Source organism: Aquila chrysaetos, chromosome 9, assembly GCF_900496995.4.
Source record: "Aquila chrysaetos chrysaetos chromosome 9, bAquChr1.4, whole genome shotgun sequence".
Classification (NCBI taxonomy): Eukaryota; Metazoa; Chordata; class Aves; order Accipitriformes; family Accipitridae; genus Aquila; species Aquila chrysaetos.
In genome coordinates this window covers 29881362-29902032 of record NC_044012.1, presented here as the reverse complement: position 1 = coordinate 29902032, position 20671 = coordinate 29881362, and the positions used below count along the sequence as shown (strand labels likewise).

The following is a 20671-nucleotide window of genomic DNA, read 5'->3' as shown; positions in this document are numbered from 1 at the left end:
CCCAAGTCCCCCGAAATCGCCACTGTCCCTTTCATTTCCAGCCTACACCCTCCTCCCACCTTTTAGCTCCCTGACTAGAAGACTTCTTTGAGTAAGCCTTCCTCCTTCCGAAGCTGAGAAGTTTCAGAATTACTTGTACCCAGAGCGTGGTCGCTGCCCACGGCCCGTTCGTTCCCCGAAGCTCTGGCCCCTCAACGCGGACCCGGGGCTGACCCGAGAGGGCAGCGGGGAGACACAGCCGGGCTCCTAGGGCGACCTGTACGTACGCTTTTAAACTAAAATTACAGCGAACCGAAGAGAGGGTTGGGCGCACCACCGCTCGCTACGAAAACGGGTCCTTCAGAAAAAGGCCGATAGGGACAAAACCGCTAAAAACGCCTCCAAACCCAGCAAAACCGGCTCCCCGCCGACGAGGGGCCGCTACAAGGCGGTGACACCCCCCGGCACAGCGCCGGCAGCACCGCCTTCCCCCCGCCCCGGGCAGCCGGGGCCGCTCCCGGGGGGCGGCCCGCTGACAGGAGCCCCCCCCCCCCCCCCCCGGGGTACCCGACTCGGCGGCCGCGGCCGCGGCGGAGCCCCTGCGCAGCCCGCCCCTCACGGCCGCCACCTGCCCGCGCCCCCTCAGCGCCTGAGGCGAGGCGGGGCGGGGGGGGGGCGGGAAACGCCGCTGCCCGGTCTGAGGAGAGGGGGATGGGCTCGCCCGGCCGCTGGGGTGCCTTCGCCTCGGCCCCGGCCGCCGGCGGTGCCTACCCTGGGCGCTGCAGTCGGCGCAGACCTCGCTGCTCCTCAGGCGCTTCGACATGGTGCGCGGCGGCGGGACCGGGCGCTTCCTGCCGCGCTAACGGGTCCCCGCCGCCAGCCCCCGCCAGGCGGCCGAGCCGAGGCGGCAGCGCGCAGGCGCACGGTAACGCCACCCGCTCCGCCACCGGCGCTATTCACCAAGCTGCGTACGCCAGCGCCGGGCTGCGTTCCGCAGGACAACGGCGGGTGGTGCGAGGCGGGTCCGGGCCGCCATGTTCGCTCCTGGCAAAAGGGCGGGAGTCAGCCTGGGCGAGGCTGTGGCCGCGGCGGCGTCGGCCACGTTTGTCCCTGGCAGACGCTTGCCTCGGGCTGCGCTCTGGCTTCACAGAAGCGTTGCGCTTCTGCGGGGAAGCGTAGAGACCTCCCATAAGTGGCTGCGCCGGCCTGCTCGCTGTCCCCTCCCGACTAGGGCACAGGGGGAGCTGGGAGAAACGAGGTTTCGGGCGCCTGGCCCCGCAGGCTGGCGGAAGAGGCTGCTCTCCATCAAGCCCTGCCCTCACCCACCATGGCGGCGGCGGCGGCGGCAGAGCGGGCGAAACCAATGCTCGGTGGAGGGAGGGGAGAGCAGCCAGAGCTAAGTGCCTCGTCCGGCCCAACGCCGCGCTGCCGGCTTCCCCCCCTCCCTCCGCGTGGAGGGCGATGGGGTAGCTCGCGGGAGGGGCGCTCCATCTGCCCGCCCGCGCGGGGGCAGGGTGGGCGGAGAGCAGCAACTTCCTCTTTCCGTGGGCTCGCCGGTGGCGGCAGGCTGAGGGGCTCTGAGGGGGAGCGCCCCCCCGCACCTGCCGCGCTGTGGTCCGTCCCGGCCGCTGCCCTGGAGAGACAGGAAGGAGGGGGGCGGGGCGGGGCGAGGCGGAGGTCGGGGGCAGCCGGGGGTGTGAGGCTGGGGGGCGGCCAGGAGCAGGGGAGACCCTCAGGAGCGAAGGGGCCGAGGGGAGCAGGAGGCCCTCGGAGTGTGGGGCTGTGGGTGGGCTGGCAGGGGACTCCCCCGAGTGTGGGGCTGAGGGGGGTACCAGGAGCAGAGAAGACTCTCTGTAGCGTGGGGTTGAGGGGGGGTGCCCAAGAGCAGGGGACCCCCAAGAGTGGGATTTTGCATGGGGCACCCCTTGGAGCGGGGTGAAGGGTTTGTAGGGGGTTGTGGCCCAGTGTTCCCCACCACCACCTGGGGCAGGTGGGTGCCAGGAGAGAGGAGAAGCTTAAGGGGTGAGGGCTTGAGTATTCTGGGGTGTCCAAAGTAAAGAGAGGGGGGAACAGTGAGGGTAGGCACCCTGCTTCCCCAGCTCCTGCAGGTGTGTGGCATGATGAGTTCCCCTGGCAGGGCCAGCAGCACGTTTCCTCTGCACGTCCTGGTCTGGAATAATGACTACAGGCGCCTGGACGAGGAGCTACAGGACAAGGTAACTGGGACACCCAGGCGATAGAGGGGCTGTTGTGGGGCTGTTGGCCCCAAAAGAGCTTGTGGCATGGTACAGGGCTTGGTGCCCCTCGCTTACTGCCTTTCTAGAGAGAAGTAACCTGGATGGTACTGCCAGGTCTGTTTGCTGGGCTTGTGGGATTGCTGCGCTTCTTTCTCTTTACCTATTTATTTGTGGTTGCGGGAGTGATGTAAGAAGGCATAGGAGTATACTTTTTGTTATGTAAGATGTTGAACATTGACTGTAAAGCTGTGCTCAGAGCATTCGAATGTGGGTTGCAGAGTAGCTCTTTAGAAAGTATTAGGAGTCACTGAAACAGATCAGGAAGAGCAGATGTGATGGACGTTAATTTTTTTTCTGTGCCAGAAAAGCAATAAATACTGCTTACCTTAATGGGCAGTCAACATGCAGAAAAGGTGGCTGCTGCTGCCCAAGATTAAACCAGCCTTTAGCTTGCTGAGGACCAGCACTTACAGCTTTGTTGCTGTCCAAGACTGTGGGGGCAGCATTTTTATACTGGCTGGAATGTTTTCAGCATCTCTGGTAAAAAAATGGATCATTGTTTCATGCTGTGGAGTAGAAAAATACAAAGCTGTTCCCTCTCTGTGATGGTTAAGCGAGAAATGGTAATGACGTAAGGAAATGGTCTGAAAAGCTGCAGCAGAGCTCAAGCAGCAAACATCCTTCTTGCTGAGATGCTGTGTAAAAGCTCTGACATTTGCTAGTGTGGAGTATAGTTTGCAGAAGCAGAGCATATTAATTACATTATACCTGACACCACAAGTATATGAGCCAAAGATCAGCTGTGCCACCTCCTGACTAGTGGCTATTATCTGCAATTCTAACAGTACACCACGATTTACTAATGCTTGCATAGAGCATGCTCCTGTCCTATTTTTAGGAGAATCTTTGGAATGCAGTTACTTTTTATCTAATTCATGTGATCTTATTCCTTAACAAAATCTTTGACCTTACTGGCACGTTGCTTCTCTGTATTTATTTCTGTTTCAATAAAGTTCTCGCCTGTGAAAGTTTGCCATTAAATAAGATCGTTCTGCTTCTTGTTAGTCTGAGACTGCAGTTCACACCCATGAAGTGCTGCTTCCTACCTCAAATGCTTTATACTGTAAGGAAACAAGCAACATGTTAAGGTGGAATATGTCTGTCTCTTACTTCCTTTATCTGCTTTTAAATAACTTATTTTTTTAAAGTATTCCAAAGATATGTTTCCTCCTGCTTCCCAGGGATAAGCTTCTTGCTGTTGGAGGGTGCGTGAGGGAATGAAAAGACACTAGCCAGCTGCACTTGGTATGGCAAATGACAGGTAGAATGTGTGGTTACCGGTTAACAGCAGCAAAGACAATTGGGAGGGACGCCTTAGAGTCCTTTACCTGTTGGTGCAGTAGGCACTGGAGCTGTAGGAAGTGGGGAAACAAATTAATTGGTATTCCACCACAGAAGTGAAAAGGGAATGCTTTAAAATGAAGTTTTCCTTACTCTGTGTGTGATCTTTCCAACTTAATGCTGTCAGATAACCGTGTTAACTTGCATAATAACTTTCCTTTCTTATTCTGCTATTGACTTTCCACTTTTCCTTTAGTTATAGATGCTCTTCTGTTTCAAATCTCTAAGCTAATAGTGAAAAATATGTAAGGTATGAGTATGTTGTGCTTGCATGTTTTGGATATTTATGCCTGTGTAGTTTTTTCTTTTTTTTTTTTTTAGTGACTTGTACAAAATGCACTCACTCTTCATTGTGCTGTGTGTGTCAGTCAAATGGATGCTTTGTAAAATACCATTTGCTTCTATACTTTCAAAAAGTGCTATACAAAATTGGTGTTGTATGCCCTGTTACTTTTTTTTTTCCTCCTCCCCATTATGTTGTATAATGTTAAATGCTCTATTGGTCTCTCAGGCTGTTGACTGGCCATGGTGCAATGCACACGGACTAGAAGTCCCATCTTCTCCTGAAAGAGACCCCTTCTGAAGGGAGATAGAAGGGGAAATAATTATTGAAAAAGAAACGAGAAGCATTAACAAGAACTCAGTCATGTCTTACAGTGATACCGGTTCTTACCATGTCGGTTTTATAGGCCCTGTTCTGCTTCTCCTTTTATTTCAGTGGGGAAGGGCAGGACAGTAGTGCTTGAAAACTGAGTCAGCTGTGCACCACAGGCTGATACGTGGGAACACCTAGGGAATATTGACCCCTGGATTACCACTGACAAGCTTTGTTTATATAAACTCTTCTCAGTGTGCTCTGATTAGTTGCATTTGATAGGACAGCTTCAGCATTATTTTTCTCTCGGATACTCAACAGGATGTTGATCAGCGTGATCCACGAGGCCGGACCTTGTTGCACCTTGCTGTTTCCTTGGGTTATATAGAATCTGCCAAAGTCCTTCTTCAGCACAAGGCAGATGTAACTAAAGAGAATGCACAGGGATGGACAGGTAAAGATAATTTGGAAAACAGAAGTCATGTGTTAATACTTTTCAGTTGCAGATGCTGTATTTTGACTGCTTTTATATTATGTATTTTGCTCAGAAAGCAAATTGAAACTGCCTTGTGTCTGGATTTCTTTCAGTTTTACATGAGGCTGTCAGTACAGGAGATCCAGAGATGGTACAAATGATTCTGCAGCATCGGGACTACCAGCAGACCTCTATGACACTTGGAGGAGTTCCTGAATTACTCCAAAAGATTAATGAGGTAATTATTTAGTTTAAACCTCTTACTCCAGACTGCAATTCTCATTCAAGTACTTCAGTTAAGTAAACTGGAATCAGATGGGCAATTGTGTTCTTCATTTCAACTTGCATATTCCCTAGCGTGGTGGGAGATGGAGACTTTTTCCTTGACTTGACTTTGAAATCCTTAGTCATGAACTCCAACACTGGACGCTGAATCTTGAAGGTGTTACTGCTCCTATAGTAAAATAAGGAAGAATAGCTCATCAGAAAGCAGTAGTGGTAGGCCAATGACTTTTATGTTTGTTAGTTTCAATTTCGTTTTTTTAACATTCATTTATCGTGTCTTGAGTTCTGTTCTTTTTTTGCTTTCCTTTATCTAAAACGTTCACGAGAAATGCTGTACTGAATGTTAGAATAAAACTATTTCATGAGGTATTCATAAAGTATTTTCCTTCTCCAGACTCCTGACTTTTATGTGGAAATGAAATGGGAGTTCACTAGCTGGGGTAAGAATCCTGGTCACTGCTACCTCTTCTAAACTGTAGACAAAGGGACTTGCTTATGTAAAAATGTCACGACGGATATGCAGACAAATATCTGCTCCCCAGAATACTTACCTCTTCACCTCTCAGAATAACCTCTTATATTTTTGTTGCACAGTTATGCTTTGTTTCCTGTATATTTGGTTTATTTGTTGGGTTTTGTTTGTTTTTTTTTTTTAATGGAGAGTGTAGCCATTGTTAGAATTGCTGAAGACTTCTTGGGATTTTGTTTACCTTAGTTGATGACTAAGACAGTGATATATATCTCATACATAGATGCACAGACTACTTGGGAACTACCTCCTTTTCTTCTAAAGGAATGAATGCTAGGCCTTAGAGTTGACTTAATTTTCCAAACAGCTAACTATTAGATTGCTAAGAGGTAGGGTTTATGCCATTTCACATCTTTTAGTCTGAACTAATGTCTTCTTCCTTTTCATGTTCATCTTTAAATTAAAGTTGGTGGGTTTTGTCCCTAGGCTGATTGTTCTTAAAGCTAAAGATGAGTATCTCACCTCCTCTGGAATAATGATCGTAGTACTGCGCAATCCTGTGTCAGGGATATAGCTTCTGCTTGAGTTCAGACTTCCTGTGCGCTTAGTCTCTTGAATATTTTCTATTTACATTTTTCTCTTTTTTTTTTTTTATAGTCCCACTGGTTTCTAGAGTTTGTCCAAGTGATGTCTGCCGCATCTGGAAAAGTGGTGCCAAGCTGCGTGTTGATATCACCTTACTAGGCTTTGAAAATATGAGCTGGGAGAGAGGAAGGCGTAGTTTAATTTTCAAGGGAGAAGGTAAATATTTTATCATGGCTGTACCATTGATCACCAAATACTACGAGAGCCACAATGAGAAATCCCAATTTTGCACAAAAAGACCTGTTGAGGCTGAGTACTAAATTTTATAAAAGTTTTATACATACATTCTGTGACTGTCTCCTAGAGATACTGTTTTGTGGTTTAACGTAATGGCTTAATATCTTTCCTTTGAGTAAATCTGAGGTCAAAATTTGGTAATAGGGCTAAAATTTGACTTCAGTCTTTTACTTAGTTTTCCCCCTTCTGTTCTCCTGGCCCCCGAATAATTTTAGATACAGTTCAAATTTGATCTCAGCTGAGCGCAAAATACAGTGAATTAGCATCCACCCTGATTTGACATACAGTTTTTCATTTTGGAATACTGTTGCGAAGTTTTTTTTTAGACTAAGGTGTACCATTTCCAACAGATACTGGAGGTTGGGCAGAACTAATTGAGATCAATCATGATGATAAGTTTGTTACAACGGAGCGTTTTGAGATTTCCCAACACATGAAGCGTTTGACATTGGGATCTATGACACCAAAAAGAAAAGATGTGGAAAGACGCCTTACATCTCCAATTATTAATACGTGCCTTGATACAAAAAATATTGCTTTTGAAAGGTAAGATACAAAGTTTCTCTTAACAAATACACACTTCAAGATTATGGATGGTCATACCTGCAATAAAGCTTTAAAGACAAACTCTCAAAAGCCCTGGTAATAAAAACTTTTAGGGCTAGATCTGAAATCACTTTAAACTTCACACACCAGTAGGTGAAGAAATTTGACTTGGTTAGCTTGCCACTATTGCTTGGCAAAAAGTTTCCAGTTGAAAGAACTGATTTGCAGGAAACTTCCAGTTTATCATATTAGTGAGATCCACGTTAATGTCCAATTACAAGTTTGCATTTCACCCAAATCTTTATGTATAGTGCTGAAACTAATGGGCAAGAACTTGGCGTCTTGTAGCTAAGTAAGTCAAATCTTACATTAATGCTTTAAATAAAAATACGTGTATAGTGTGTCTTTCCACAGACACACATTTGTCTTCCTTGTTTACTACACGTGTTTATCTAGGAATCTGTCAGCTTGGTTCAAACAATCCTTTTTATGAAGCTCCTTTTGGAGTGCTCTGTGAATGCAGTAAACTACCCCTATGATCATACAAAACAAGTGTTTTCAAAGCGAGCTGTATAATTCCAGCATCTTTCTCCTGAATATTTAGTACCCTTTCAAAGCTGCCCAGAACTAGTCCCTGTGATGTTCACTGAGCCTTAGTAACTGCAGCATCTACACATCCAGAAAATAAGATTTCTTAGAATTATTCCTACTATCCAGTTCCCCAAATTGCAGTGACAGGTTACTTTTGAAATTAAACTGTGTGTTAAAAGCTGCCATGCCCAGGCTGTTGGACAAAATAATTCGGTAAGTTTTTAGGCTGTCTTCTGTGGCTCAGGTATCCACATCTCAATCTAAAATCTCTGTCTGAGCCTTTGCACTTTGGCCATGGACTGAATAAGAACAGAAACAGTGTGACTTCCTCGGCCCTCCTGTGATTGGTGTGGGTGAGGACAGATTGACCTGTGCTTTTGTCTGGGGTTAATAATCAAAGAAGCTATCAAATGTTGTTTCAAAACAATTTTAGAAAAAACGGGCTGGGGATTGTGTAGAAATGCAACTGTATAGATGCTTGTGGTGTTCACTTTTTGTCAGAACCACATCTGGATTCTGGGTATGGAGGACAGAAAAAGCAGAAGGCGTAAATGGTTATGAAGCAAAGGTAAAGCCCATTCTATTCTATTAAGAGGTCTTATAGCTAACTGAAGTCTGGTTGTGTTTTGCCTTTATTTCCTAAATATTTCAGGTCTTAAAAACTTCCAATCGAGAGCTTTATTGTGTTGCCAGCAGAACTGGGCAGGAGTGAGGAGCTTCAGGGCTGCCAAGCTTGTGGGAGGGATGGGGCCTGTACGCAGGAACATCAGCAGGGGCTTTAGGGGAGAGGGAGGATCAAAGCATTTCAGGAGAAGAGGGGCAAAAGATTCAGCATAACTGCTAGAACTCCCTTCCATCCAAAAACTGGAGTTTAACTCATTCTTGAATAGTCATTCTTTCACTGTCTAAAAAATGAGGAACCCGTTGGTGAAGTGCCTTGAGCACTCTCTAGTAACAGTATTGCTGGGAAATAACAGCCTCCTGCTGCCATGAATTACATCATGAATTCAAGTAATAAGAGACTGCTGGTAAATTAAAGACCCTGACCATGCTCGTGAGTCATACAGTTGCTCAGATTTGTTCCATGTGACACTGTTTTTGTCTTCCATTTCACTTTGGTGAAATATTTTTGAAGATGGCTTTACAGCCTTACCGTGTTAGGAATTTAAGTTAAGAATCAAAAGAATTAACTTCCCTGATTCATAAGTCTGTGTTTACTCCAGGTTTTGGAATTTGTGCAATAAATCACATCTTGTAATTTCATTTAACAGAAGAATAAATGCTGAATAGCTTTCGACTTTTATATGAAGGCTTTTCCTGGTAAGACTGCAGGACTATTCAGTTGGACATGGGGTTCATTAGTGTTCCTGCAGAATTAAACTATCACTAAATTTCATTTGGAAGGTCTTACGAGTGACCTCTGTTTAGGAATAGCGTTATCTGACTTTTCCTCCCCGTTGTCTCTTAAAATCTCTGCCCAGGTGGGGATTCTTTCCAGCAGGCTTGGAAATGTCTGTCTAGTCTTGAGGTTGGTTTGGTTAGTTATGAAAGCATATTTAAAAGTGTAAATGTGCATTCCAGGAACTTGGTTGAAAGGCTGACTTCTGTTGTCATCAAAGCTGATGACCAAACTCCTTTGCCATTCTTTTGGCACAGGATGCTTGCGAGATTAATGCTGTCTGGAGAGAATATGATGTATGATTTGCAGGGTTTCTTATTTTATCAACTTGCCCAGCAGGTGGCATGTAGATTCAGCCTTAGCATAGGTCTGTCAAGATTATATTATGTAGAATTTCCATTATACCAAAGCGAATAGAAAAATCGAAGTGCAGCATTTCCTGTTGATCACCTGTATGTTAAAAATTAAGATCTTTGTCCATGAGAGGCAGATCCATGCTGATTTATTCTGTCTTTAGATTTGTGTACATGGTGTTTTACTAGAGAGAACTCTTTTTTTTTTAACCTGTGATGCTTTTTGGTTTTTGTCCTTGTACTTTTTTTTTTTTTTAAAGGTATACATTGCAAACAATGTGAATGTGGTCACAAAAATCAGAACGGAACATTTAACAGAAGAGGAGAAGAAAAGATATAAAGGTAGTTTTCCTATAGGATAACTGGAAATAAGTAGAACCTTTTGGCTCTCTGATGCCTTCTCTGCGTGACTGCAGAAGAACTGGGCAGGTAGACAAGGGAAATACTTTTCTTGCTGACTTCACCCTGCTTTACTTTCACATGTTGTGTGTCTGAGGTCGCTCATTACTTGACTCCTAACCTACAAATGAACCAGTATTTATCCTAGCTGTATTTAGAGGAAAGAAGAGCCCTTCAAAACTGTTGAAAGTTTATTGAAAGTTAAAAGGCTGCACTTTTCCATGCTTTTTCCTGTTCTGGAATGTATTCATGCCTTTATTTCGCTTTGGCCATGATTACAAGATTCATGTAGGCTTTGTTTGCTTGGACTTTTTGTTTTGTTTTGGTCCACTAATTTTTTTTCTAGTATCTAAACTAGAGTAAAGGGTGACCAGCCAGTAACTTCGTATGGAAACACTGCCCTTCATTGGCCTACCCTGGGGGCCCGGGAGGAGAGGCACTGTGAATAATAAAGCTATCTCCTAATTATAGAAACCACTGAAAAATCTTTGCCTCTATTCTTTGTATTGTACCAGTTTTATACTGTCAGCTTTAGGTCCTGGGCTTGCCTGGTATAGCTTACAGAAAGTATTAACAGCTTACTTCACTTTGGGTTAGAAGCCTTGCTTTTTATCCTGGTGTGTATGTAAATTTTACTGCTAATTAATAGTAATAGATTTTTTTGTTTTTTTCCCTCCTGTTATCTGAAGCTGACAGGAACCCTCTGGAATCATTTCTGGGTACAGTGGAGCATGAGTATGGTGCGCAGGTGGGTGTCTTTGACATTGAAACAGGTCACTGCAGTGCAGAGATCTGTGCCGGTAGGAATTCTAGGTGTGTGGAATTGCCTCTTGTTTCCTTCGTTTGGCAGCAATTTTGATGATGAGTTTTAAATTTTCCCTGAGAATGTTTTTGTTTTTAAGTGCTCAAATGTTCTGTATGAATAGCAGGTACCTCCTTCTGAACGCTCATGAAAAAGACATAGAATCCGTTAGCACAGCAAGAGCTGGGTTGTGAGCAGAGGCAGTAAATCTGAGCAAGCACAGATCTTAGCGGCAACCCACCAGTAATCTGGGAAGACATGTCCACAGACCTGCAGGAACCTCAGCTGGGAGATGGTGCTAGCATAGCGATCATCAGGCAAAGATATGATGAGAGGATGAAGTGACATGTTAGCACGCTGCTCTTCAGCAACTCGGAGGAAAACCATATATCCTCTGCTGTTCTGAAATGTGTTGATAATGATTTCAATATGGCTTTAGAAACTCCCTTGCATCTGTATATACTTAAGTACAGTAGATAATAAATTTGCCAACTGCTGGCTCTGTATCAGGATGGTGTTGCAGATCTTGCACAGATCTAGAGATTTTTGTTTCAAATACCTCATCAAAGTTTTGCCTTTAATAAAGGATTTGGAGCCTAATAATGCTGTAGCTCGTGTGTGCATTTCTGGTTGGTTTCTAGGTTTAAAGTATTTAAGTAGATTTTTCCTGTCTCTAAAACACTTGGAGATTTTTAACCTCAGTAGAAAGCAGTCTAAATATGTGTGCTTGTATTTATGGCTATGTCTTGCTGGTGTCTAAAATAGAGAGTGAGTTACTTCACAAGAGGTAACTTAAAAGTTTCTTGTAGTAGCCACTGTGTATTTGTTCCATACTTTCCCCACCACCCCTCCCTTCTCTTTCCTTATAGAGTACAACCAAGACAACAGAGTATGCTGCAAGTAACAATCCTACTGCTATTACTCTGGAGGAATACTTTGACCCAGAATTTGATTTGAAAGGTAGAGACATAGGAAGACCGAAAGAAGTCACCATTCGAACGCAGAAGTGAGAAATAAAATTTTAACTATTTCTAGTTTGTCTATTCCCAGTCATCTAATCTCTGGAAACCATTTTTACAAATACCCAGTGTGGTTTTCCCCCAGCTGTCAAAATTAATCAAAAGAGAGATCTTGAAGTATTCAGCTATAGTCTAATTCTTCTTCCACTAAGTCAAAGAAAATGTTTGGACTAGTGCTGTAGCTTGTTAGTAACCTCCTGTGCTTTGCCTTTGGTCTGACCAGGAATATGGTTTTGTTCCTCAGAGCAGTAACTGTTCTGACTCTTTGAAATATATGAAGCAGGTGACAATGCTGTGTGTTTTGCTTTGCATCTATTCCTAAACTGTAAACTTAGGATGGTTTTATGCAACTTTCTCTTTAAGATTTAAAGCAACCTTGTGGATGAGTGAAGAGTTTCCCTTGTCTCTTATGGAACAAGTCACTCCAATCATTGATCTGATGGCCAGAACTAGTGCTCATTTTGCCAGACTTAGGGATTTCATCACTCTGGAATTTCCACCAGGATTTCCTGTCAAAATTGGTAATATTTAGCAATCTTTATTGTAGCATCTTCTTCATTTACACTCTTTCTATTGGTTTTGCAGCATATATTTACAAAAACCATGTTAGTTTTTTTACTAATCATCTCACTGATATCTAGAGCTGAGAACCCAGACATACATTGTCTTGTACATCTGGGGTCATTGAATCCAAATTCTGAATGACCAGTACAGAAGTATAATTTTAAAGACAGTATCATTTCAGTAAGAATGAGCTGTTGCTAGCCCTTTCGTCTTAGCTTCAATGCCTTAGATTTGGCAAATTTTATTGTAAGAGCTTTAGAGAGACAGTGAGAATGAGTAAGGGCAACTTCTTGGTGAAGTGAGTTACTATATACTTTGTCATTATGGGATGCTGCTTGTGGAATATATTCAATAAATGTGTATGGGTTTGATGTGGCTGTAGATGTGGAAGTGAATGAAAGAGTTCTCTTTTTGACAGAAATCTTGTACTCCTTCTTGCAGAAATTCCCCTATTCCATGTGCTGAATGCCCGAATTACATTTGAAAATGTCAATGGCTGCAGGACGGCTGACAAAACATCATCACAAATGGTTGGAGGTGCACAGTGTGATTCAGGTAAGGAGTGGAAAGATGCAGTGATCGCACCTGTTTACATTTTTGTCAGTGTAATGCACAGAAGAGAGAAATGGGTTAACTGCAGAGAATGAAACATTCACAGGTGAGAGGAAGCTGCAAGGTATTAGAGCTGATCTGGGGTGTGTGATACTGATCATACAGAACCATTCTGCCCCTTCCATGCCTGCCAGACTGACTAAACTGAGCTCTAACAAGTTTTCCCAAGTATTTTGAGGTCTAAATTCTGGTGCAAGCTATTGCTATGGGAAGTGGAATACAAAATTGCTGTAAGTGACAGCTAAGTCTGCATGCCCTTTCAGAAAAGAGTGGATTACGTTTGAGCAGAAAGCTTATGACTGCATATATCCAGTGATACTCTGTCCTATGAGCTGTTGCAGACCAGTTCATTAGGAATAACCTCAGAAAAGCCACTGTGGTATTTCTCTTTTGCAACCTTTTTTTTTTCCCCATCTGGTTTTGTCAGAGTTCAGCCACCTTAGCGCTCTGCTGCACACTGGTTTTATTTGTATGACTTGCCAGCATCCTAAAGAAAGACCCTGCATTCTGTCTTACTGCTGTGCTTGTTTGCCACAGCAGTCTTTCAGAGCCTGTTGGTATATTTAGCCAGGTGGTTTATCTGAATTTTTGGAGTGAACTTAATCATGCATAAACATTCTTCAGAATTTTTTAATTCACAACTTGTAAAAATATACTATGTCATGTTTGTAAGTATATTTGGCTTCTTTAGGTGCTAATTTTGAGGTTGACCAGTCAGTGTTTGAGATCCCCAAATCTTACCACATCCAAGATGACGGTAGGAACATACACGTGCAGGATGAAGATAACGAGATCATGCAGTTTGCTATTCAGCAGAGTTTGTTGGAATCCGGTGGAAATCAAGTAAGTGTACTGTAATCTGTGCAGTGCAGATCTGACAGTTTTGATAAGGACTATGCAGTGATAGCTGCATCTCTGAATTAAACCAATGTAGGACCTATTTTTCTAAGAACCTCAGAAGAGAAAAATACAATAATGTATTTCAGAAGAAATAAGAGTGATTTAAGAGTTACCTTTCAGTGAGTTGCACTGCAGATCTGTTAACTGCTGTGGAATTGTCTGTCTTTCCCCATTTCTAGGAAGTGGGGGTGCATTCCAATGGAGCAGTTGCGTATTCACAGGACTTCAATATACAGTATCAGAGGTAACTAATTTTTTTCACATCAAGCCCTGCAGTGACGGAGCAAAAATACTTCCAACAGTAGCATGAAGCAATTTTGCAGGTTTTTTTGTGTATGTAGGTAGCAGATGCAGAGAACTCGAGGTCTCCTTTCTTGTGCTGCTTCTAACTTTTACTTTTCCAAGAAGCAAGGATTCTAAACTAGGCCTCCCTGGCTTATATAGTAGAGCTCTTTAGCTCGGCTGTGGGACTGGTCTGCGCACGTGACAGATTCTTTACCCAACAAATAAACACAGTCCTTCTGTTCTGCTCTTAAAAACTGTGAATTTGGTCCCTCTGGGTTGAATGTTTGTTTATTAGATGCTGCACACTTCAGGGTAGCTCTTCTTTCTTTTCAAAATCATTATATAATCCTTAAAAACTTAGCAACATATAGTTAATGGACCCTTGAGAATATGGTCTGGTATCTGTGGGGTCTTCCTGCAGTTAAGTGCAAAGAAATCTTTGTGCGCACAAAGAACTGCATCCTTTTCATTCTTTTGTACATGGAAAATCACGTTACCTTTGAACCAGGTGAGAATGCTTTTAGAAGCCCATTGAAAATGTAACTGTTAGTACATATGAAAGATTCTGAGGAACCTTCAAAGAACAGGTTTTACACTGGGAGTTTTATGGATGTTAGAACAATTGCTCTCTTATACTGAAAACTGCTTTCTGCTCTCTGGGGAGAGATTTTCAGGTTTGCAGTTAGAAAACAGTTGCTAGGAAGGATTGTTGCAGGAAATGTGAAATAGGCTATGTTCCTCTTACTTCTTGAAGTTCTTTTTCTCCTTCAGGGCACTGCAGGAGAGCTATCTAACAAGCTCAGGTAACTCACACTGCAGCACCCCTAGTGAACCTTCCAGTTTTGAAAAAGACTTGCAGCTTGCCATGGAGTTGTCTGTCCGAGAGCAGGAGGAACGGGAGAAGCAACGTCGTGAAGAGGAAGATGCAGAGCTTCAGCAAGTTTTACAGCTTTCTCTTGTGGAAAAATAACTGCTTAGCCATCTTCTGAAATAAGGATGACCAAATCTGCATAAAACTGAAGGCTTTCAGAGCTATCAGTCTGAAGACCACTCCTGGATTGCTTAAGTAAACATTTCACCTGCCTTCTAAGTTGGCATCATCAGCTACAAAAAGCTGATTTATTTTTGTTTGAGGGAGTTTCAGATCACGGGACTCTGCATTTGGCTCCCCAACCATGTGGTCTTAGCTTTGAAGGAAAAGTTTTTATCTAAACGTATTTATTGAAGAGCAGATAGAAATTTTGCTTAGCATCAGGATATAGGATTGCAGTAAAGCTTGAAAACTTGATTTATGGGGAATTCAGGAGGGAAACGTCATTACTTACCAAAGAAATACTCATCTGCTTAGTCATTTCTGAATAATCCAAAGCCATTGTCTGTTTTTTCCAGTCATTACATGGAAGAGTATCTATATGCATATACACACATAGGGTAGTGCTTCATGCTGACAGATGTTTTCTGTTAGTTTTGTTTATTTGTGATTATCTCTTCTCTAGTTACTGATATTTTATCATGTGCTCCTGCTTAAGAGGGATAATTTTATACTTGAACAGCTAATCCAAGCTCAAGATTAAACTAGTGCTTTCTGAAAAAGGACAAGTAGCCAGTAGAATTTTAGATCCTAAAATGGGACCATCTGTCTAGTAAAGTAGCAGTTTCTGCTGTGATTCAAAACCAGCTAGTTCCCATAGTCAGAGGGCAGCAAGAAAATAAGTGATAGATACAGGTGCTTCTTTGCGATCACTTGGTGTGTGTGCATGAGTGCGTGCCTGTGTGCGGGTGCTAAATTCAAATAGAAAAAAAATCAGGTGAAATTTTAATGTATACTTACTGAAAGATAAGTTTTAATTCTGTCATCTGAAAGGGAAACGTGTGTTGCTTTTTAAAATTCAAATGCTCATCCTTCATGTGAATACATATATTTTTTTATCTGAATATTTTTATTGATTTTAAAACAAGCCAATATGACTACACTCATAAAAATGGTATTGTAACAATTTGCAAGTATGTTTTAACTAGCTTTCCTCAGGTCTTTCGTCATACAATATATTTGTAGCTATTTTATCTGCACTTCTGTCGGTGTTTACAGTACTTACACTGTGACTCTCAAGTGCACTCCACAAGTATGCAATGTATATCCACGGGAAAGCCTTACAGTAGTTAAAAGTGAGCAATATTCCTCTGTTGTGGCTGGCAGAAGCATGAAGATCCTCTGGTACCTATGGTCTGATCTTGCTACCTAATCCTGCACTTGTTCCTTGGGCAAAACAGGGCAGTTCTGTGTGACCAACTATTAACCAGTATAAAATCACTATAACATGGACTTGATCATAACCAGTGAGGTGGTTGGTAACTTGGAATCCTATTTTAAACCAATAATCCATTGTTCTACATAGCAAATGATTAAAATTCCTTCAGTGTACGCTAGAACTGGTATATCTGCACTGTTTTTGTTTAATGATACAGCTTGCATCCCTAAATAGCTTATTTGGTGTTTGCAGGAATGTTGACTTTCTTGCACAGTGGCAGTGGTCTATGTCAGAATTGCATCTTTCTTTGAAAAGGGGATTACTGGGACTTTCACAGTTGAAAAAAAGGGAATAAGCCTTGCATTAAGCTCTGGACGAAGTTCTGAGGTAGGAGATGAAACTGTGGGTTTTTCCTCCAGCGGAAATAAAGAGTGCTGTTGCCTTTATAAAACCATCTGTCTGCCACTGTGGATTTTTTTTCTATTAAGCATTTCAAAGGTTACGTGGCGGGGGAAATATCTTTTTTTTTAAAGCTGTCTTGTTCTGTTTTTTATATTGTAAACTAAAGAATATTGAGCAGTTTCAATTCAAGTTTTGTTATGTTCCTGCTTCTTAGTCTGGGACTGTAAAAAAAATCTGTGGTGAGTTTTTGGGTTGTTTTGTTTGGGGGTTTGTTTTGGTTTTTTTTTTGCTTTCTGTGACATTTGCATCATTTCATCTAAACTAGAAGGCCCAGCTTCCCTCAAGCAAGTGCTCCTTTTTTTTAAACCCTAGCTTACATCTTACACTATGTGGATAAAAAGTATCCTCTGCTCCTCTGTGTGTGCTGGAAGAAAAAACAAAAGATACTGCACAATGTTACACTACACACACGATTGTGTTTTTCTAAGGTGGTAACTTTAATAATTATCCTTATCTGCCTTTTTGTTGCATTTTTGTACATTAAAGGTGACATTATCATCTATCAAGGATAGTTCTGGTTTACTCTGAAATCCCTGGAAACATTTTTCTGACATTTTCAGCTAACCTGTGAGTCTCCCTGTTCTGAAAACAGGGATCAGTACAATACAGACAGTTTTAAGGCAATGAAAGGCAGGGTGGTGGTAGGACTTCAGTGCTCTGCATTAGTTTCTGTGTGTACCTTCTTGTAACAGCAGCAAAGGGGTGCATAGTACATGTAATACTAATGCTGAGACTGCTATATAAAAGCTGAGTCCACCTTCTCTTTCCAAGGAAGTTTGAGGCTTATGTAGGAAGGGAGAAGCTCAGATTTACAAATAGCTGTAGTTTGTTCTAAAACTATAACTAGCTTTTAAAATTCTTTAAATTGATGCTGTTTCCACAGTGTCACTGCTGTTTGTTCCTGAAAGTGAGGCTAAGCAGGGGAGTTTTTTTTGCGCTTTTGGACTATTTTTTCAAGTAGGTGGGCTGTGTACAACAATAATCCGTGATGTGCTTAATTTGGAAATCCTTACGCTGCTTTGGCTGACTTCAGATTCAAAATAGTCTTCATAACTGAGTTAACTGAACTTTTCCTGTTAATGTCTGCTGGGGACTGCACTACGGTTGTAGGGTGAGCTTTCATTTTGAGTTTACTGTTAACAGTTCCTTGCTAATTAACATTCATGAAAACAGGGGCTTCACCCAGCTGTTAATATCACACTGCTGTCCTGCCCCTGTTCCCTTGCCATTGAAAAGGGGTAAGAACTGTAAGATTATCGGAGGTGGGAAATGGGACTGCCTCATCCCTTCATACAGCTGACTTAATAACAAACAGAACATCCATGAATAAATAAGAGAGTCCTGGGTTGTTTACTTAGCTTTTTATTTGTACAAAGGGACATAGCAGGGAGTGAAGAATGAACGCAAACAAGAATGCTGCTCCCGGGAACTCAGAGCTGCAGCTGCAAGCTACAGCATCCACCCCCCTGTGAACAGCACACAGCTACAGGCCAAGTTTTACATCAGATGAAGGGCTGAGAAAAATCAGTGGTACAGGGCCAGTGATCAAAAAGAAAAGGACCAGAAAGCAATAGAAGAGTGTTACCTTGCTTCCTCACTTCTGTTTCACTTAGATTAGCAACTAGATCTGTTCTAGGCCAGCCTCCTACTGTCACTTTACTAATAGAGCAGCAGCAAAGAAAATCCCCCATTGCAATGAGAGTGGTCAGCATCCTTTAAAACAGAGTGAACAGAAAACATGTCAGATGCAGCATAACATTTTAGAGAATGAGTCAACACAATTGTTCTAGAAGTTAAGTTTTAAAACACTAAATAAATTACTAGCCAAAACACCCCTATGTTAAATACCAAAGTAATACTTAATAAGCAAAATCCAGTTACTACTCATAGCAGTGCAAAACAAAATAGCAGCATTCATATGCAAGTGTGATTTCAGTGTAAACCCTTGAATTCATTACTGAAAATGCATAGAACAGGTCTGTCCGGAGCTTAAACACAACAAACTTCCAGAGAGCCTGAGCCCAGCAGTCTCGAGCATCTGCCTGGCTTGCAGACTTTTGGAGGCTCCCGTTTCCAGTAGGACAGTCACCTGCTCAGGAGCACAAATCCACCTGCAAGGAGAGGAGTGCTCAGCACAAGCTGGAAACCCTCACCCACTCCCCAGTTTGGAACAGGTTCAGCATGGCAGTTTTGGTGCAAGGCTTCTTGGGGGTATTCACCTAAGAGTTAAAGCAAATAACATGAGGAATGACAAGCCTGTCCCTGAACAGCTACACCAGATCTGTTCATGCTTCAGTATTTCTGCTCAGAGGTAAGCACATACCAGACCCCTGCAGCTGCGGTAGGTGGCTGAGCTTTTGCCTTTGGACTGTATTTGAAGGCTGCACTACAAACCCTCAAGACTCAAGATTCAAGCAAGGAACCAAATTAATCAGAAAGCAAAACTAGATGTGGTGTAATCAAGTGCGCGGGCCTGCTTGTCAGACGGCGATGTTGGTAGTCTGGCTTGGTTCTTGTGCCGACCCAGAGGTTTGGTTCCCCAGGCACTGATCGGAATGGGCATCACGGCCGGTCGAGCTCCCCACAGCCTCCCCAGGCTCCGGGTACACACACACACACACCAGGGATGCTCTTGAGCGCATCGTGTCAGATCAGCCTCGCTGAAACACTGCGTTTTGGGAGGAAGGTGTGTTGCTACAGACCCTGCTCAAACCCAACCCGGTTTGCTGCGGAAGCATTCCCGGGAGGTCCAGGGGTCAAGTTTGTGGAGGACTGGGGTGTGATTTCCAGCACCCGGCCATACTGTCATCGAAAGTGACGTCATGATGGAGCCACCGATGTCGCATGGATGGAGAGCCGTTCCCGATGGAGCCACGCGATGTTGCGTGGATGAAGAGCTGTGCACGCAACATTGGGGCGTCCCCAGTCGTGGGCAGGGGAGGCGGTGGGACGGCTGGGTGCCAGGCAGGAGAACCAGGCGGGACCGGCAGCGCTTCTCCACGACGGACCCGCCGGGTCCCGCTCGGTTACCGCCGCCGGACCGGCTTGTAGACGCAGACGGCCATGAGGATGATGGTGAGCAGCAGGGCGCTGAGGATGCTGCCCAGCAGCACTGCGGGAGGAGGGAGGAAGGCAGGTTAGGATTTGAACGCGCCCCCCACGACACTTCCCCCAAATCAGCTTTAAAAAAAAACAAACAACAAAACAAAACAAAACCCACCGAAAAACAAGCAGAAAGGTGCCCGCCGCCCTGCCGCTCCTTACCCAGGTTCTGCTTCTGCAGCACGGCGTACGGCCGGCTGCGCTCCGCCGGGCCCGGGGCTAGCAGGGCCAGCGCCGCCAGCGCCCAGCCCCGCACCGCCGCCAGCACCATCGCCGAGAGACCGACAGACAGACAGACTGACCGGCGGCCCCACCACCCCCCGGCCTTTGTGCGCCCGGCCCGGCCCTTCCTCTTCCTGCCGCCCCGCCCCCCCGGCAGGGCCCGCCCCCCCGGGTCAGCCATCCGCGGGGGGGACCCAGGTGCCCGCCCCGGGAGGGGTCCCTCCACCCCTGTGCTCCCCCCCAATCCCGTGTCCCTCCCCCAGCCCCGTGCCCCCCCCCCAGCCCCATGTGCTCCCCTAGCCCCATGACCCCCCCCAGCACTGTCGTCCCCCCCAACCCAGTGTCCCTCCCCCAGCCCCATGTGCATCCCCCAGCCCCGTGCCCCCCCCAGCTCTCGGCTGCGCTCCCCTGTTGTGTTCTGCATCACCCCGAAGGAGAGTGGGAGCCGCCGAGAGGGGACAGTGAGGGGTCATTGCCGTAGACGAGCACACGGCTGAGATGCCGGCTGGGAGCTGCTGCTTTGCCTGCGCCGAGGTGAACGTGGGTGCTGGAAAGTGTTTCACGGGCCCAGTAAGCGCTGAGAAATGGTGAGGCCGCGTTGGAAGTGATGTGACGTTTCTGGGAAGCCGCGACAGACGGCAGGTGGCTGGTTCACACCAGCGCCGGGGCTGCTTCACCCTGACCCCAATATTTTTTTGTAAAACAAGATCTATGGAGGTCTTTTCTTCTTCAGATGCCAGAGAGCGCCACTTCTCTCGCAGCCGATCCTCCTGGCTCAGCAGAGCTCCCGCATGGCAGGGCCAGAGCCGGGACGAGGCAGCAGGAGGGACCAACCTGCCCTGC

The 20671-nt window shown here is 44.8% G+C and overlaps 3 protein-coding genes across 15 annotated transcripts in view; 1 reads left to right on the top strand and 2 right to left on the bottom strand.

Annotated features, from left to right (window-relative positions):
* The window catches only part of GIT2 (GIT ArfGAP 2), a 34976-nt gene extending 34064 nt beyond the window's left edge, over positions 1–912 (bottom strand). For all 9 annotated transcript variants that reach the window (XM_030025084.2, XM_030025089.2, XM_030025092.2 and 6 more), the window contains exon 1: positions 751–912. In XM_030025084.2, the coding sequence (XP_029880944.1) occupies positions 751–802 (52 nt within the window). In that variant the 5' untranslated portion in view covers positions 803–912. The remainder of the gene's footprint in view (positions 1–750) is intronic.
* Positions 913–1048: 136 nt separating this feature from the next.
* Positions 1049–16496, top strand: ANKRD13A (ankyrin repeat domain 13A). 5 transcript variants are annotated; one of them, XM_041126068.1, is made up of 16 exons: positions 1049–1167; positions 2088–2195; positions 4534–4666; positions 4801–4925; positions 5367–5412; positions 6099–6242; positions 6674–6869; positions 7962–8028; positions 9473–9554; positions 10301–10359; positions 11283–11419; positions 11796–11953; positions 12438–12551; positions 13300–13451; positions 13688–13752; positions 14565–16496. In XM_041126068.1, exons 2-16 carry the CDS (start codon positions 2097–2099, stop codon positions 14761–14763), a joined length of 1776 nt encoding a protein of 591 aa, XP_040982002.1. In that variant the 5' UTR covers positions 1049–1167; positions 2088–2096; the 3' UTR covers positions 14764–16496. The 5 variants fall into 5 exon arrangements, with proteins under 5 accessions (XP_040982002.1, XP_040982003.1, XP_029880960.1 ...); XM_041126069.1 differs by lacking the exon at positions 1049–1167 and adding an exon at positions 1191–1593; XM_030025102.2 differs by lacking the exon at positions 1049–1167 and adding an exon at positions 3458–3521 and having other exon boundaries at positions 1661–2195.
* A 1354-nt stretch (positions 16497–17850) lies between these two features.
* Positions 17851–19957, bottom strand: C9H12orf76 (chromosome 9 C12orf76 homolog). Its single transcript, XM_041126074.1, has 2 exons — positions 19769–19957; positions 17851–19616 (listed from the first exon to the last, which is right to left on the bottom strand). Exons 1-2 carry the CDS (start codon positions 19875–19877, stop codon positions 19531–19533), a joined length of 195 nt encoding a protein of 64 aa, XP_040982008.1. The 5' UTR covers positions 19878–19957; the 3' UTR covers positions 17851–19530.
* Positions 19958–20671: the final 714 nt, after the last annotated feature.

Bases quoted from the DNA above. Each gene is read 5' to 3' on its own strand.
- ANKRD13A (XM_041126068.1), top strand. From the start codon at position 2,097: ATGATGAGTTCCCCTGGCAGGGCCAGCAGCACGTTTCCTCTGCACGTC. The intron at 4,926-5,366 runs GTAATTATTTAG...TTCCTTCTCCAG, and splicing joins TACTCCAAAAGATTAATGAG to ACTCCTGACTTTTATGTGGA. The intron at 9,555-10,300 runs GTAGTTTTCCTA...TGTTATCTGAAG, and splicing joins GGAGAAGAAAAGATATAAAG to CTGACAGGAACCCTCTGGAA.
- C9H12orf76 (XM_041126074.1), bottom strand. From the start codon at position 19,877: ATGGTGCTGGCGGCGGTGCGGGGCTGGGCGCTGGCGGCGCTGGCCCTG. The intron at 19,617-19,768 runs GTAAGGAGCGGC...CTCCTCCCGCAG, and splicing joins GCTGCAGAAGCAGAACCTGG to TGCTGCTGGGCAGCATCCTC.